Source organism: Panthera pardus, unplaced genomic scaffold (genome assembly GCF_024362965.1).
Source record: "Panthera pardus isolate Hobbes unplaced genomic scaffold, ASM2436296v1 HiC_scaffold_5, whole genome shotgun sequence".
In the NCBI taxonomy this organism is placed as follows: domain Eukaryota; kingdom Metazoa; phylum Chordata; class Mammalia; order Carnivora; family Felidae; genus Panthera; species Panthera pardus.
The window spans coordinates 7963404-7981207 of NW_026526980.1; the positions used below are offsets into that span (position 1 = coordinate 7963404).

The 17804-nt window shown below is 43.4% G+C and overlaps 1 protein-coding gene across 1 annotated transcript; it reads left to right on the forward strand.

Annotated features, from left to right (window-relative positions):
- Positions 1–10384: 10384 nt before the first annotated feature.
- Positions 10385–16454, forward strand: LOC109278363 (proline-rich protein 36-like). Its single transcript, XM_053894497.1, has 2 exons — positions 10385–12146; positions 15615–16454. Exon 1 carries the CDS (start codon positions 10556–10558, stop codon positions 12095–12097), a length of 1542 nt encoding a protein of 513 aa, XP_053750472.1. The 5' UTR covers positions 10385–10555; the 3' UTR covers positions 12098–12146; positions 15615–16454.
- The last annotated feature ends 1350 nt before the right edge of the window (positions 16455–17804 follow it).

The window sequence follows — 17804 nt, forward strand, 5'->3', positions numbered from 1 at the left end:
CTTGCTTATCCCTAATTGCAATTCTCTGCTGTTCCTGAATAAACCCAGCTGTTGCTGATGGAATAATTGGCAGTTTTATTTTTAAGGTGAACAGAACAGAGCTGTACTCCACTTCTGTGCACTTTCTTGGCCACTATTTCTCCACTGTCCCTCGTATGTACCTTTATTCCAGCACCTGTAACACAAATGTGATGCCATAGATGTCTCTCCATCAGGCTGTAAGTGGTTTCTTCTTCTTTTCCTCCTCTGCCTTCTCCCTCTTTTTCTTCTTCTTCTTCTTCCAATTTTTCTTCTTCTTCTTTATGTTTATTTATTTTTTTTGAGAGAGAGACAGAATGCGAGTAGGGAAGACACAGAATCCAAAGCAGGTTCCAGGCTCTGAGCTGTCAGCACAGAGTCTGACATGGGGCTCGAACCCACAAACTGCAAGATCATGACCTGAGCTGAAGTTGGAGGCTCAACCAACTAAGCCACCCAGGCGTTGCTCTTATTATTATTTATTTTAATAAACAATCATCTTTTTATTTTACATTTTATTTATTTATTTATGTTTGTTTGTTTGTTTTGAGAGTGCAAAAGAGAGCCTGTTCATGCGAGCAGGGAAGGGGGAGGAAGAGAGAGATTGAGAGACAGGGAGAGAGAATCCCAAGCATGCTCCATGCCTAGCCTGGAGCCTGACCTGGGGCTCAATTTCACGACTCTTGAAATCACCACGCTGAGGTCACGACCTGAACCCAAATCAAAAATATTGGACGTTTAACCAACTGAGCCGCCCAGGCAGCCCAGGCTGTAAACTGTTTCTAAGCATTCCACTCAAATGTGCCCAGAGCCACGGCTTTCAGCACAGAGTGTGTATTCAAATACTTCAGTCTTGGGGTGCCTGGGTGGCTCAGTCGGTTAAACGTCTGACTTCAGCTCAGGTCATGATCTCACACTTCGTGAGTTCAAGCCCCGCATCGGGCTCTGTGCTGACAGCTCAGAGCCTGGAGCCTGTTTCGGATTCTGTGTCTCCCTCTCTCTCTGACCCTCCCCCCATTCATGCTCTGTCTCTCTCTGTCTCAAAAATAAATAAATGTTAAAAAAAATTTAAAAAAAATGCTTCAGTCTTGAAGCCCTATCTCCTGCCTTCTAGTCCCCTGCACTATTCTGAATTGTGTCCTGATTTGCCACCTAGTGGCTATTTGACCTCGAACAAGTTGGTTCCTTTTCTCAATTTCTTCAACCATAAAACACTGATGATAACCTTCACGGTACTGTTCTGAAAATTAATGACGGTGCAGATAAAGAGGTCAGTGTGCACAGTCCCACCACAAAGAAAGCACTTAAGTGAAGCTATTACTATTACCGTAAACCTTCTAGTAATACAAGGAAATCTGTCTTCGTGTGTAAAGGGTGTAAATGCAAACTTAAAGAACTATAAAAAACTATGAAGCATCAGACTGACAGATTTAATTTAAAAAAAGATGGGGGTACAAGCTTCACATAGGGTCTCATACTGGTGATGGCTCCCACTAGTGAGAACTTTATCATAACCCAAATGGAAAATATGACTGTACCCAGCCTGAACTAAAAATGGAGAAACCGAAAAAGAAGGACTCTGGAGGATAGAGTACAATGTTTTTCTGCTGGACAATTCACTCTTTCTTGAAGAAGTTGCAATAAGTAAGAGAGAAGGTGGTTGTCCCATTCCATAAAAGATGGCCACTGGTGAGTCCTTCTACTGAGCTCCGAAGATTGAAGAATGGTGGTTTCCTAGGCCTGTGTTAGAACTCCGTAATTTTGAGACTCTAAAATTCCAAAGTGGGGCGCCTGGATGGCTCAGTCGGTTGAGCTCGGGTCATGATCTCACAGCTCATGAGTTCCAGCCCCCTGTCAGGCTCTGTGCTGACAGCTCAGAGCCTGGAGTCTGCTTCGGATTCTGGGTCTCCCTCTCTTCGGATTGCTGTGCCCCTCCCTCATTCATGCTCTCTCTTTTCCTCAAGAATAAATAAAACATTAAAAAAACATAAAATAAAATTGCAAAGTTTTCTTGCCACTGTTAACCGGTCCTATTGTTATTTTGTTTAAAAGTGATAGCATTGTTTAGGGGGCCTGGGTGGCTCAGTTAGTTAAGTGTCCAACTTCGGCTCAGGTCATGATCCCTTGAACCCAGGTTCGTGGATTCAAGCCCCATGGCAGGTTCTGTGCTGACAGCTCAGAGCCCGCCTGGAGCCTACTGCGGATTCTGTGTCTCCCTCTCTCTCTGCCCCTCCCCCCTTCACACTCTGTCTCTGTCTCTCAAAAATGAATACATGTTTAAAAAAATTTAAGTAATAGCACGTTTGTAGAACAAAGAAAAGTAAATACTACAAACTAATATACACTTAAAAAAGTATATCTACTTTCTACATTCTGGTGTTTTAAAAAAATAAGCATAAAATCGTCTATTGTATATGATGTTACGGGTTTTCTGGTCTGTTCTGGCTGTGTCCTGTAATGGTTCTGTAAAAAAGTGGGTCACTCCAGACGAGGGATGGATTCAGATTTTGGAGAATCCATTTCATATGATGGCTGAACATTTTCCAAAGACTGCTTCGTAAATAAAAATATTCTAATGGCAAGTTGATTCATTTTTACTGTCTCTCTTATTCCAAAGAATCTTTGTCTTTGTTTTAGTTCCATGTGTATTTTTTCTGGCAGTAGTTCAACAGAATCAAAATATTTGCAAGTCAAAAACAACCCAAACAACCCAAAGATAGGATGAATGTAAACAGAATTTGCGACCATAAAGATGCATCATCATGAAATGGAAAACATTTCATCACGTTTTCTAAAATAGAAGCTTCAAAAAGACTCAAACTGACACTTTGCTAGATGATGCTTAGTAGAGTCATAAAAATCAGAGCAAAAAGGTGGAATATTTGCCAGGGATTTTAGGTGTTGTTACGTTTTGTGCAAAAAATATATATACCTCTTAGAGGATCACAAGAGAGCATTAGAAGACTAAACCCTAGAATCTTTTGAGATTTAGATGAATTTATGGCTTATGATAATGTTGATTTAGCTAATGATAGAAAGGGATCTGTGCCTTATTTACTTAAGTGAATTTATTTATTTTTAAATGTTCATTTATTTTTGAGAGAGTGCAAGTGGGGGAGGGGCAGAGAGACAGGCAGACAGAGGATCCAAAGCAGACTCGGCTGACAGCGGAGAGCCCGATTTGGGGCTTGAACTCACGTACTGTGAGATCATGGCCTGAGCTGAAGTTGGACGCTTAACTGACTGAGCAACCCAGGTGCTTCTGTTTAATTGAATTTATAAAAGGAATTTATAATGCTAGTAGGAAATCTCATTAGACCTGAAATACCATGGAGAATGTAAGAAGGAAAATTGTCTTTCTTACTTTCTGATGCAGTAGAACAGGTGCAACTCATCATGCACAAAAGTGTCAGATTATAAATTATGTTCACACTGAGTACTATCACAACAGTACAAGAAAGGTGTATTGACTTGATTGAAGTGAAAGAAAAATTTGACATGGTCAAGTTTAGAAAGTTCTTTTTTTTTTTTTTTTTTTTTAATTTAAGTAATCTTTACACCCAATGTGGGGCTGAAACTCATGACTCCGAGATAAAGAGTTGGACGTTCTTCCGACTGAGCCAGCTGGCACCCCAAGCTTTGGAAATGCTTTTTTTGTTTTTTATTTTTTTAACGTTTATTTTTGAGAGAGAGAGAGAGACAGTGCGTGAGCTGGAGAGGGACACAGAGAGAGGGAGACACAGAATCCGAAGCAGGCTCCAGGCTCTGAGCTGTCAGCACAGAGCCCGACACAGGGCTCAAACTCACAAACCGCGAGATCATGACCTGAGCCGAAGTGGGACGCTTAACCGAGCCATCCAGGCACCCCTGGAAATTCTTAATTGGTAGAGGATGATATTGACAAACAAATGCTTGTGGCCAGAAAAAAAATAATGGAGCAACTATGGCAGGTGTATAAAAGAGTAGAAACCATCATTTCCTCCCTCCAAATGATTATCCCACATTTGTGCCTTGCTCTGCCATAATTTCACATGCAAAACTTCTGTGTCTATGATTCAAATATAACTTTTAAAAGTTTTATAAATGACTTATAATTCAGTTAGCAAATTCAACAAGCAGATGGGCTATTCTTATGTCTATTCTAAAAACATAAAGACACCTGTGTGGCTCAGACTGTTAGGCAACCAACTCTTGATATCAGTTAAGGTCATGATCTCAGGATCGTGGGATTGAGCCCCAAAGCGTCAGGCTCTGTGGTGGGTGTGTTTAAAATAAATAAAACATAAACACATAAGGATATCAATGGACATCAAGATCAGATGCAGTCAGGGCTTTTACCCTACAAATTAGCTGTCACCCAATACTGACACATAAAATACCAAATGAAGAAACACACTCTGCTGAAATCAAAAGCATCTCGATGCAAACAGATCACACATTTTTTATGGAACTTTCAGCGTGAGATGAATTTTGAATCATATAAAAAAAAAGCATACTATCCTCTAGTGAGAAAACCTGACAACGTATAAAGTTTCATGTTTCTTTGAAGCCCTATCTTCTTGCTTAAAACAAAAGAAAGTCACTTTGTAAGTATTCCTGATCCACAGAAAACTTCAGCAAGACATATGAATACACTCTCTGAATTAGAGAAAAAATTAAAAAATAAACTGGAAATGTAGGAGCCAGTGGATTAAATTATCAATTATGGGAAATAGACATACTTAAAAATATTAGGATATTAAACAGTCTTCAGATGTTATATGATGAAAATTCTTTCTTTTTTTTTTTACATTTATTTATTTTTGAGAGACAGAGAGAGGCAGACTGGAAGAGGGGGAGGGACAGAGAGAGAAAGCAGACCCCCAGCGGACAGCACAGAGCCCGATGCGGGGCTCAAACTCACAAACCATGCGATCATGACCTGAGCCGAAGTCGAACGCTTAACCTACTGAGCCACCCAGGTGCCCCTATGAAAATTATTTTCAAAAAGATCTGATTTAGAGCCAGCAGCCACTGATTTCACTCCCCAATATTCTGACAAAATTAAGTCCTGCTGAAATTTCATCTCCAGTGATTTTAAGCAGCATTCAGGATCAACAATTCGTATTTTGAAAAATCACCATTGTGTTTTGTTCATCTAAGATTGAGTCACAAATTTTGCTTAATGCAGTATGTCTAAATTTGGAAGCTACCTTTATGTATATATATATATTTTTTTACAATAACAGTCACAATGTTGGGGTCCTGAAAAATGTTTCAATAAGTGTAAAGTAATCAAAAATTATTTTTTTCTTTTTCTTTTCTTTTTATTTTTTCTCAATTTTATTTGTTTTAATTTACATCCAAATTAGTTAGCATATAGTGCAACAATGATTTCAGGAGTAAGTTCCTTAGTGCCTCTTACCCATTGAGCCCATCCCCCCTCCCACAACCCCTCCAGCAACCCTCAGTTTGTTCTCCATATTTATGAGTCACTTCTGTTTTGTCCCCCTCCCTGTTTTTATATTATTTTTGTTTCCCTTCCCTTATGTTCATCTGTTTTGTCTCTTAAAGTCCTCTTATGAGTGAAGTCATATGACTTTTGTCTTTCTCTAATTTCACTTAGCATAATACCCTCCAGTTCCATCCACATAGTTGCAAATGGCAAGATTTCATTTTCTCATTGCTGAGTAATATTCCATTGTGTATAAATACCACATCTTCTTTATCCACTCATCCATCGATGGACATTTGGGCTCTTTCCATACTTTGGCTATTGTGGATAGTGCTGCTATAAACATGGGGGTGTATGTGTCCCTTTGAAACAGCACACCTGTATCCCTTGGGTAAATGCCTAGTAGTGCAATTGCTGGGTCTTTGGGTAGTTCTATTTTTAGTTTTTTGAGGAAGCTCCATACTGTTTTCCAGAGGGGCTGCACCTGCTTGCGTTCCCAAAAGTAATCAAAAATTATTTGCGATGGTAACTGGTTCATGAAAAAATGCAAAACATGGCAATTCTCTCTACTGAAGCAAGATACACCAGGAAGTATATTTTGAAAATATTATTTGCTTCTGGGGTGCCTTCATGGCTCACTTGGTTGAGCATCTGACTCTTGATTTTGACTGGGGTCATGGTCTCAAGGTTTGTGGGACTCTGTACTGACAGGCTGACAGCCAGGAGCCTGCTTGGAATTCTACTCTTCCTCTCTCTCTGCCCCTCCCCCCCTCCAATAAATAAACATTAAAAAAAATATTATTTGCGGGGTGCCTGGGTGGCTCAGTTGGTTGAGCATCCCACTTCAGCTTAAGTAATGATCTAACGGTTTGTGGGTTCAAGCCCTGTGTCAGGCTCTGTGCTGTCAGCTTGAGCCTGAAGCCTGCTTTGGATTCTTTGTCTCCCTCTCTCTGTCCCTCCCCCACTCATTCCCTCTCTCTCTCTCTCTCTCTCTCAAAAATGAATACACATTTAAAAAATTAAAAAAAAATTATTTGTTTCCATTAGAGCTAGGAATATAAAATTGTAATTCTAATTTTGGTATATTACATTTAAACTTAAAATAATGTTTTTTCGCTTTTCAGTTTTTCTTTCTTTCTTTTTTTTTTTTTTTTTAAGGTTTGTTTAGTTTTGAGAGAGAGCACAAGCAGGGAAGGGGCAGAGAGAGAGGGGGACAGAGGATCCAAAGCATCAGCAGAGAGCCCAACGAGGGGCTGAAACTCAGGAACTGTGAGATCATGACCTGAGCTGAATTGGTTGTTCAACCAATTGAGCCACCCAGGTGCCCTGAGTTCTCAGTTAAAAAAAAATTTTTTTTTAATATTTATTATTTATTTATTTTAAATTTTTTAGAATGTTTATTTATTTATTTATTTATTTTTTTTTTATTTTTTTTTTTTTAGAATGTTTATTTATTATTGAGAGACAGGGAGAGAGAGACAGAGCATGAGCAGGGGAGAGGCAGAGAGAGGAGGAGACCCAGAATCCGAAGCAGGCTCCAGGCTCTGATCTATCAGCACAGAGCCCGACACAGGGCTCGAACTCACAAACCGTGAAACCATGAGCAGCCAAAGTCGGACGCTCAGCTGACTGAGCCACCCAGTCGCCCCTATTATTTATTTTTTAGAGAGAGACAGAGTGAGAGCAGGGGAAGGGCAGTGAGAGAGGGGGGGACACAGAATCTGAAGCAGGCTCCAGGCTCCAAGTTGTCAGCACAAAGCCTCACGTGGGGCTCGAACTCACGAACTGGACCGTGAGATCATGACCCGAGCAGAGCTGTAGTTGGGCGCTTAACCAACTGAGCCGCCCAGGCACCCCTTCAGTTTTTCAATACGTTTCGACTGTTTTAACACTGTAGGGAAAATTAACCACAAAAAAAAAAAAAAAAAAAAAAAAAAAAAAAAAAAAAAATTAACAGATGTGTAAATGTACCAGCACACATTTTCTTTCACCTCCGCGATCAATACGACTTGGCTGGGCACTGGCTGTATGCCCTACCTATTTTCTTGGAAGGAAGGTCTCGATATTTTGTATATTCATTTCCTGACTGAATGTGTTTCCCTTCTTTAAATTTGTAGCAGAATTTCTCTCCCCAGAAACAGTCCTGAGTCTGTAAAAAATACTTTAGCATGCTAAGATTGGGAAGCATCAGATCTCTCCATAAATGGGTACTTTGTACAATAAAAACTTGTGAAAATGTCAGACGAGAAAGGAAAGAGTCCAGAACAGGCAAGGTTCGGTGCTTGCTAATTGGGAAATATGACTCCAGAGAAGGCTCGAAAGAGCTGTCATGGTGCAAGAAGAAAATTATTTCCTCAGTATTTATAGGGCACCAAGTTGGTTCTGAAGTCACAGGGGCACCTCCTTCAGGAGGCATATCCTAATAATGATGTGGTTTGGAGTGTTGGGGTTCGGAGCTGTCGGCTGAGAAAGAATTCTTGAGACATCTTCGGTGCAAAAAGGTGGTTTTATTAAAGCACAGGCAGGACCCATGGTTAGAAAGAGCTGCACTGGATTTGTGAGAAATGGCTGATTATATACCTTCAGCTTGGGAGAGGGTTAGGGATGACCTAAGTCTCTGAGGCATTTTAGAAGCAAGGCTTCCGGGACCTTGAGGGGCTAGCTGTTGTTAGGAAAAGGCCGTTTATTCCCGTTTGGTAAAAACTCAGTCATGAGACCCTTCAGATGTATATCAGGGGGCCATAAGCTTGGAGTTGGATTGCCAACATGCATCTTGGGAAGTAGAGATAAAAGTAGTTTCCAAAGGAATTTTTTCGATGTTAAAGCAGACTTACAGGATCCTGGGGTTGGGGTAATGGTAAGCTAAGATTGCCTTTTGCCCTTAGCAAAGTGTCATCATCCAGGCAGCTGGGCTCCTAGAGGGAGGTGATTCTGTTGGTCTCAAGGACTTGTCAATGGGCTATAGGCGGCAAGGGAATTTAATTTTTCATTTGCCTTTGTTTCCCTATCGACACCACAAAGGTAACCCAAAGGTTTTGTGCTTCCTTACATGCATATAAACGTATTAGTAATTACTCAGTAATAAATTGTGTTTTCTCTCTCTTTTATATTGGTATGGACATCTTTTGTTGGCAGGGTTATTTTATTTTCCTCCAAAAATGAAGGAGTTTCTCTTATGCCACCATCCTATATATAGCAGTGTTTCTCAAACACAATTAAAAAAAATGTTTATTTATTTATTTTTGAGGGAGGGTGGGTGAGGAGGGGGAGAGAGAGCGAGCGCGCGCGAGAGAATCCCAAGCAGGCTCCACGCTGTCAGCACAGAGCTAGACTCAGGTGCCGTCTCACGAACCATGAGATCGTGACCTGAGCCAAAAATCAAAGGTCGGACACCTGGCCGACTGAGCAACCAGGAACCCTTCAAAAGAAATTTTCTAATCTAGTATCCCAAATGTCAAAATAAAGCAAGCCCTGGGGTAGTAACAAACTGGAGAAATTTTTACATGAAATATTAACTTTTATTTTCTTATATATTTTTAACTGTTTCAATAATATCAAAATAAACACAAGGAAATTATGGAGAACAGAATATCCTTATGCATTTAACAGGAGGAACAGATTTATGCTGTATCTCCAGGATAGGGGCTTTCTTTCTTTTTCAAGATTTTAGAGATCTCTACACCCAAGGTGGAGCCCAAACTCACAAGTCTCAGATTATAGTCACATGTTTTACCAACCAAGCCAGCCAGGTGCCCCTACTTTCTCATTTTAGATTCTATTCCATAAAACATGTTTATTTTTTGTAATATTACTGTTTTAAGATACTTGCCATCAAGGAAAATTGACATTGTAGGAAGAGAGACTATATTTTGTCTTGGGACATCAGGTATCCCTTAGCGTACTTCAGGGGTACTCAAGTTCAGAAGTAATGTTACTGACTGATTCAAGAAATTCATGAAACATTGGTTCCTAAACTTGTAGAAGTATCTATAAAGAGAATTAAGGAGCTGCTTTGTAATCCATTTTAAAACACAAAGCGCAGACACTGGGTGTTGGGGGGGGGGGGTGGTAAAGAGGAACTCTCTATACTCTCTTCACAACTTTTCTGCACATCTAATGTATTTTAAAATAAAAGATCATCAAAAAAAAAAAAATCCACCTTTAGCAACTTAGAGACCAGGGGCCGGTGCTTGGCTGTGACTTTTTATTAACAGAACCTGGATGACACCAGGTCTTACGCTGGTTTTAATTTTCTCACGCCCAATTCCCAAGGTTCCAATAAACTCATTTTTAATCTACTGTGGTTTTCCGGCTCCAGTCGGTGTTCCTATTTTTGACACAGTTTTCCTACCTTACTCTGTTGGGAAGAGTGGGAAACGCTGATACTTAAGTATCCCCAGGGGCCAGGGCCAACAGGTGAACAAAAATGGTAACAATAAAAGGAAAGACAATGGAGAGTGGAAAACCCCTCAGAGAATTCACTTCTAGGTGTGCTGTTAACCCGCAAGAACGTAACTACCAGCAAATAGATAAGATGGGAATTAAGCTCTAACAATAGATCCTAATCTAGCCGCTTCTTCACCAAAACAAAGGACACCATTAACTCCTCAGGAGGTAGCAGCACCTGGGGCCACGCTGTACTCCCAGCTGCGGGCGAAGTTACTAGAAGAGGGTCCTTGACCTTTGCTCTCCCTCAAAGCTGGCCCGGGCTCTCAAAGGCAGGGCGTGGGGAGCGGAATGCAGCACTTCACCCCCGAAAAGCGGGACAGAGACCACCGGCGCCAGAGCTAAATTCCCCACGTTCGGGTCCTGATGCTGGGGAAACGCGAGAGACGCACTGGGCGGAAACACTGCGCATGCGTGGGGGTCGAGCGCGCGGGCGACGGGACGCAAGGCGCATGCGCCCCTGGCTTGGGCGATGCCCCCGCCCTTTTTTTTTTTTTTTTTCTCACGGCAGGTAATAGGCGACCTCTTTTTCCCTCTCGCCCCGCCCACTCTACCCCTCTCCCGTCAGGGGCGTTGCCATGGCGACCCAGAGACCACAACCGGAGGGTGGCGGGCTGGTCTCCTCTGCGGACCTGGCGGCGGCGACAGTGGCAACTCATGGAGGTTTCAAGAAGCTCCGTGGAGGAGACCCGGAAGCGGACGGGCCTCGGCCGTTGCAGGCATTTCTTCTGGCTGGGCGTCGCCTTCGACACGGTGGGCGCGACCGTGCTGTTCACCGGGGTCTTCGCGCGCCTGGTCTTCTGCGACCTGCTGCTCTACCTGGGTTCCATCATCATCTTCCTCAGCCTGCTGTGGTGGGTCTTCTGGTACACCGGCAACATCGAACTGACTGCGGAAGAGCCCTCGAAGAGGCCCTTCCACGTGCTCTCCTCCACCATGGTGGACGCGCTAAGCCAGACGGTCAGCCACCGCTTCTCTCTCACCATCTGCAACGTGTCCCGCAACTTGAGGGGCTTCCGGCGGCGCTGCAGCCGCAGGAGGTTCCTTAAGACCGTTGCTTCTCTGGATATGACCGTCACGGGCCAGCTCGAAAACCGGCTGGAGGAGGAGGACCAGGACAAAGACGCGACGCAAAGTGTCCAGGAGAGCGGCGACGCGCAAGACCTGCGCGGAGAGGACCTGGGCCCCAAACCTGAACCGGTCGGAAGTTCCGAGGGAGTTCGCTCCCCAGGCCCTGGGGCCGGGCTGCCGGGGTTCGTGAAGGGATCGTCATCCACGCATCTGGGGCCGCCTGAGTTCGTTGTGTCTCCTCCCGACCGGCCTCAGGCCCCAGCCGTCCTCCCCTTCAGGAGCCAGCACGGAGTCCCCTGGGCCTCCGCCCGCCAGCCTCCAGCTGTGCGTTCTTTGAGGATCCAGCCTGCAGTCAGTCTTGCCACTGCGGGTCAGCCTGCCGCCTCCTTGGCTTCCGGCAGTCAGGCTGCGCCCATCCTGGCTTCTAAGAGTCTGCCCGCTGTCCCCTCGACCTCCATGAGTCAACCTGGACTCGTCCCCGCCTCTCAGAGCCAGTCCTTGGTGTCTCTGCCAACGCAGAGCCAACCCTTGGTGCCCATGGCCACTCAGAGCCACCTCTTGGTGCCCGTGGCCTCTCAGGGTCATCCCCTGGTGCCAGCATCAGCGCAGAGCAACCTCCAGGCCCTTTTGGCCTCTCAAAGCTACCAGCTGTTGTCTGCAGCCTCACAGAGCCACCTCCGAGCCCCCCTAGCCTCACAGAGCCAGCCTGAGAATCTTTCTCTGGTCTCTGAAACTACATCTCCAGTTGCTCTGGCTCCCCAAGCCCAGGCCCTGAGCACCCCTGTGTCTGTGATCCAGCTTCTGTCATCCCAGTCTTTTCAGAACCAAACTGTGGACCTGCGGCTCTCCCCTGCTGTCCCGGACTTTCAGGCCCTGTGTCACACCCGGCAGGACCCCCAGAGCATCATGTCTTTAGTTCGAGAGATGACTCCCAGCCAGTCTGCGTCGGCCCAGGAGTTTCAGAAGCCAGTTGCACAGGCTTCTGAGACTCCACTGCCAGCGAGCCAGGAGCTGAGTCAGGAACCCCCTGCCACCGCATCTCCACCCCCTGGGTCCCAGGCGCAGCAGTCAGTGCCCCCTGAGAACACACCTGTCTCTGCCTCAGAGACGAGAAGTCACCCTCCCTAGTACAGAACCAGACCCCAGCCATCCGAGTGGCTGCTCAGGCCTTTGCCAAGTAAGTGCCTTTGGAAGTAGTATTCCTTGATTGTTTCCAGGTCTGTGTTCTGCTGGTTTCCTCAGTCCCTTCTGTTGGAAAAAAAAAAAAAAAAAAAAAATGAGGCAAGTGGAGGTGAAGTGGTCTGTTCCTGCATGGATTAGATCTTTTGAACTTCGGGAGGTTTTTGAAACCTAGTGCTGTGCGTGGAACAGTGTTGTTAAAGCTTTACCTGCTCACCCCCAGAGTGAGATCGATTTCTCTTATTTAGGCTTACTAAGGACAGGGTGGTAAGTAAGACATTCCACCAGGAGCTGTGGGTGGGGTGGGGAGAGGGACTCCGCAATGTTTCTGAAACAGGATGATTGTAGGCAGTACAGGGGCACAGCATTAAATAGCAACAAGTCCTCCAGGGGGGAAGTTATTCCCCTTTAAATTCTTTTGTGGTCCTTTTGATTCTGTCCAGGAGAACATCCTTAGTTTGGGGTTCGTGATCTCCAGCACCTCTCTTATGCTTTGGTAGGCAACAACTGTACCCAGCTAGGATTTAATACCGTGTGTGTTAAAGTTATTTCAATGGGTAACTTCTATTTATGCCAAGTAATAACTGGTTTTTCTATTGACAATAGTGCCAATTGCTTTTCACAGTATAAGTAAAGTAACTTTTCATAGTTAAGTAAACAAAACAAAACCAAAAAAACTCAAACACTTACATGAGCCAACTTAAAGGTAAAAAATTAATTGTATAGTGAAGGTTGAATGATCCTGAAGTTTGGAAAACATTTGGCTATTTGTACTAAATCCCGTGAACTTTCTACTAGATCACAAGACCCTCTGTGCTAACCTGTTTGATGAACTCTATGCTTGAGGCTATTGAGGACCAATTCCACTTAACTCCTCAGCCTTCTGTCAATTAGAAAGGTAGAAAAGGTCATGTGAAGGTCAAAATTGGTGACCCTGCTCAGTGGGTTAAGTGCTGTCATAATGGTATTCACATAAGAGATTCATTAGAGATCTTTTTCTCTAATCCTATTCCATAAATTACCTGCTCTGGAGGTGGGGAGAGTATAGAGCAGAGCAGTATTTTGAGGTTATGTTATGTTAATGCTCCCTGTTTAAATGCTATCAACATGTTATCCAAGAAGGTTATTTCATATTGGTTGGTTTCATTTCCGGGGGGGGGGGGGGGCGAGGGGTAACAACTGAATATTTTGTGGAAGTCCAACTCTTAATTTCTTTCTTCTTTAGGCCTTTTAAGAAGGATAATGTGTGGGGGCACCTGGGTGGCCCATTCGGTTAAGCCTCTGACTCTTTTTCTTTAAAGCTTTTAAATTATTTTTATTTTTATGTTTTTATTTGAGAGAGAGAGAGAGAGAGAGAGAGAGAGAGAGAGAGATCATGAGCAGGGGAGAGAGGCAGAGGGAGAGAGAAAAAGAGAATTCCAAGTAGTGGAGCCTGACACGGGGCATCATCCCTTGACTCTGGGATCATGACCCGGGGCTGAAATCGAGAGTTGGACACTAAACCCGACTGAGCCACCCAGAGGCCCCAAGCCTTGGGGTCTTGACCTCAGCTCAGGTCTTGATCTCAGGGTCATGAGTTAAAGCCCCTCCTTGTTAGGCTCTGTGCTGGGGATGAGACCTACTTAAAAAAAGGAAAAAAAGAAAAAAAGAAAGATAAGATGTGTTATAATTCTACCTGTGGTCTCTGTTTTAAGGTAATGGCAGTAGGCCAGTAATTAGATAATAATTCTAAGGTCTTTACCAGTTCTAAGCTGAAAACAGGCCTCTTAGACATTAGCAACAGTTTCTAACCCAAGTGTAGGCTCCATGGGCATTCATCTTGGAAAACGCTTTCAGATGTTTATTTACTTGCACATAACTTCTTTTAAAATCCTTTTTAAAAATACTTATTTTTGAGACAGAGAGAGAGAGAGAGCAGAGGAGGGGCAGAGGGGTACAGAGGATCCAAAGTGGGCTCTGTGCTGACAGCAGACAGCCTGATGCGGGGCTCAAACTCACGAACTATAAGATCATGACCTGAGCCGAAACCGTGAGTCAGACACTTGACAAGTTGAGCCACCCAGGCACACCCCCCCACCCCTTTTTTTGCTACAAAGATGACGTCAGGTAGAATGAACACCAAATGTTATGACACATTTCTCTATACTGACCGTAAGATACTTACCTAAAACAAGAGTTGACAAATTTTTTCTATAAAGACCCAGATAGTAAGTATTTTAGGCTCTGTGGGCCAAAAGGCAGAATCAAGGATATTATGTGATTGCTTATATACTGAGAGAGAAAAGAAAACGGCCCCTGGTGTGTGTGGGTAGGCTGCATAGTTCCTCTGACTCCCGTTGAGTCATCTGGAGGCTTTCACCTAAGAGCATTGATCTTTCAGGGATCCTGGCCCTCTCTTGTTCCGCTGGCCTGAAAGGAGGTGATTTCCAGAGTCTTTGACTCCCAGATTGAGATTCCACTGTTTGGTGCCTGGCATTTGCCCCTAGTGGAGTGTAGAATGCGTAGATGGTGATGTTCAGGCCCTGAGCAGACACTGGCCAGACAGGCAGGCATTGGGAGCTCTGGGGAGAGCAGGGGTGGAAACTGATGCCCACGTTGGCCTTTGAACTCACAGTGATAGTCCCCAGCAACAGAAAGATGCAGAGTTGAGGAGGGGCGCTCCTGATATCTGGTGGGTAGAGGCCAGAGGCGCTGCAAAACACAGTGCACTGGCTGGCCCATTCCAACACAGAGTTATTCCACCCAAACCATTATTACTGTGAGATTGAGGAACCCTGATCTAGAATAATAAAAAAAATTGCTCTGTAGTTCACGAGGTACTTAAAGAAAAATGTTTTTATCCTCAGAGGACTCATTAGCTCTTAATTAGTCATGGTATCTTTTAGACCATGAAGATCTTATTCACCTTTGTTTTATTTATCTTTTCTTTTTAAATTATTTTTAAATTTTTATTTTTTTTAACTAGTCTCCACACCCAACATGGGGCTTGTTCTCGGGGCCCTAAGATGAAGAGTCACACACTCTACCAACTGAGCCAGCCAGGAGCCCCTGTTATATTTATCATCATATTCCCATTTTGAACTAAGATGCACTTGGGGCATTTGTCAATAACAACAGCTAACATTTATTGGGTGTTATAATACACTACACACTGTACTAAGTAATGCACAGGGATTGTCTTGTTTGTCCTAACAATCAGAGGTGGGCTCCATTGGAGCCGGAATTGAGGTATAATTGATGTATGATTTGTTATAAGGCGTAGATTATAAGCTTTCCTTTCAAGTTAAAGTTATTAAAGAGCGTTCTTCGTAAGCCCGTCAATTGTAACTTGAGCTGTAATACCCCACATCAACCTATGGGTGGCTCCTCTTTTGAAAGCTGTGTTCCCAGAGAGAACTCTGTAATTTTTTTGTTCCACTCTGTTTATAAATATCATCTCAAATACAAATTGCTTTTTTCTTTCCAGAATCACCAGTGTTTCTACAGACTTAAGTGCCAACTTTATAAAAGCACAAGTACTCACCTCTTAACCTCGTTTCAGAAACCTCCATGTGGAGTGCTGATCTCTCTCAGGCCAGTGGGCCTACTAGACGGCCTTTGCCAAGTGTACGTGTGTCAGTGTTGGGGAGAATTTTCCAGCTTCAGATCATAAAGTTATTGCCAGAATCTTAAGCCATAATAAACTATGCTATTCTAAATGATTTTTGTTTTTTAAAAAAGTTGGTTTTTTGGTTTTTTTTTTTAATTTTTTTTTCAACGTTTTTTATTTATTTTGGGACAGAGAGAGACAGAGCATGAACGGGGGAGGGTCAGAGAGAGAGGGAGACACAGAATCGGAAACAGGCTCCAGGCTCCGAGCCATCAGCCCAGAGCCTGTCGCGGGGCTCGAACTCACGGACCGCGAGATCGTGACCTGGCTGAAGTCGGACGCTTAACCGACTGCGCCACCCAGGCGCCCCCAAAAAAAAGTTGGTTTTTAAAATAGACTTCTTGTGAGAGAATTCCAAGTAGAAAATAATGCCTCACAAACTCTGGGTGAAGACGGAAGTAAGTGTAGTCCCCACAGAAACGGACAGTGGAAAATGTAACTCTGAATTTAAGGTTACTTTGTGACCTCATTAACTAATAGAAAAGTCAACACAATCGATGCATTGTAACATGCTGCAATTTATATTTATATGTTCATTTCATTTAGTGAACATGAATTTCCCATTTTCCCAAGGATTTTTATTTTTCCCAAGACTTTTAAAATCTGATTGGGTTGTACATTTTATTGGTAATCAAATAAAATTCATTTGAGAGTGTCTTCTTATATTCTTTCTTTGTATCAGTAGGTTATTTATGCAAGAATGCTCTAAAATCGGGGTAGTTTTCTTTAGAGATTTCCATTATAGGCAAAAGCATGTTTTCAGGTGGTACGATACTTTTGATCAAAACTCCCAAAAACTTTAGCTGTCCCCCTTTCTGTCCCATGCTTTGGTATTTCTGTATTATATTTCTATATTATAATTTCTATATTATATTTAAAATTTCTATTTTATATTTCTATATTATAATTTAGAATAATTAACTCAGGCTGAAAGACTATGCATGGCAGATATTTGGAAAAAAAGAATAACGGAAGTGAAGTAATCCAGCTAAGTAAAGTAAGCCAGTCACAGCCAGACAAATACTGTATGATGCCACTTCTATGACATTTCTCATATGACAGAATCAGATTCATAGAGACAGAAAGAATGGTGGTTGCTGGGGGGAGGGGAGAAGAGGAAGTTGTTTCGGAAGAGGCATCAAGTTTCAGATGAAAAGAATTCTGGACGTAGTTGCACAGCATTGTGAATGTAGTTAACACTACTGGGCGCTATGCTTAGAAATGGTTAGGGGCGCCTGGGTGGGCCAGTCTGTTAAGCAGCCGACTCTTGATTTTGGCTCAGGTCATGATCTCACAGTTCCAGCTCCTTGTCTGGCTCTTCGCTGACAGTGCACAGCCTGCTTGGGATTCTCTCTCTCCCTCTCTCTGCCTCTCCCCTGCTCAAGCACACGCGGGCTTTCTCTCAAAATAAATAAACTACCTCTCATCTGTAGCAAGTATTCATTGGAAGCCATTTGGTACACTATGACCTCACCTCTCTCGATTGAGTTAGAGAAGGGCACTTGACTCAAACTTCCCCAATGAGAAATTACTTTCTGTTGCCTTAAGACATCCGTGTATCGTTAGTATCAAATTCTTTTCTGCTTAAGCCCTCTTGAGATAGTTTCTGTTGCTTTCAGGCCAAGAAACTTTAACCAACAGAACTATTCTAGGGATGATTGTAAAATTCATCTCTAGGGGAAGGCTGCTCTTCTGAAAAACAGTTTAATGGGTCTTCTGGGTGTATGAAAGTAAAGCAAAAATTCATCCTGGAATGAAGAAGCTCAGAACAATTATGAACAAGTACAGTGCTCGGTGATGTATAAGAACAACTACATTGTGGGCTAGGCTGTCTTTACATGCTGTGTGTTAATACTTGTTTGCCTTTCTGTTACTCATTTGGAGGTCCCTCCCTCCCTCCCTCCCTCCCTTCCAGAAGTAATCTCTATGCCCAATGTGGGGCTTGAACTCATGACCCTGAGATCAAGAGTCCCATGCTCTACTGACTGAGCCAGCCAGGTGCTCCAG

Excerpts from the sequence above, each read along its gene's own strand:
- LOC109278363 (XM_053894497.1), top strand. The coding sequence starts at position 10,556 with ATGGAGGTTTCAAGAAGCTCCGTGGAGGAGACCCGGAAGCGGACGGGC.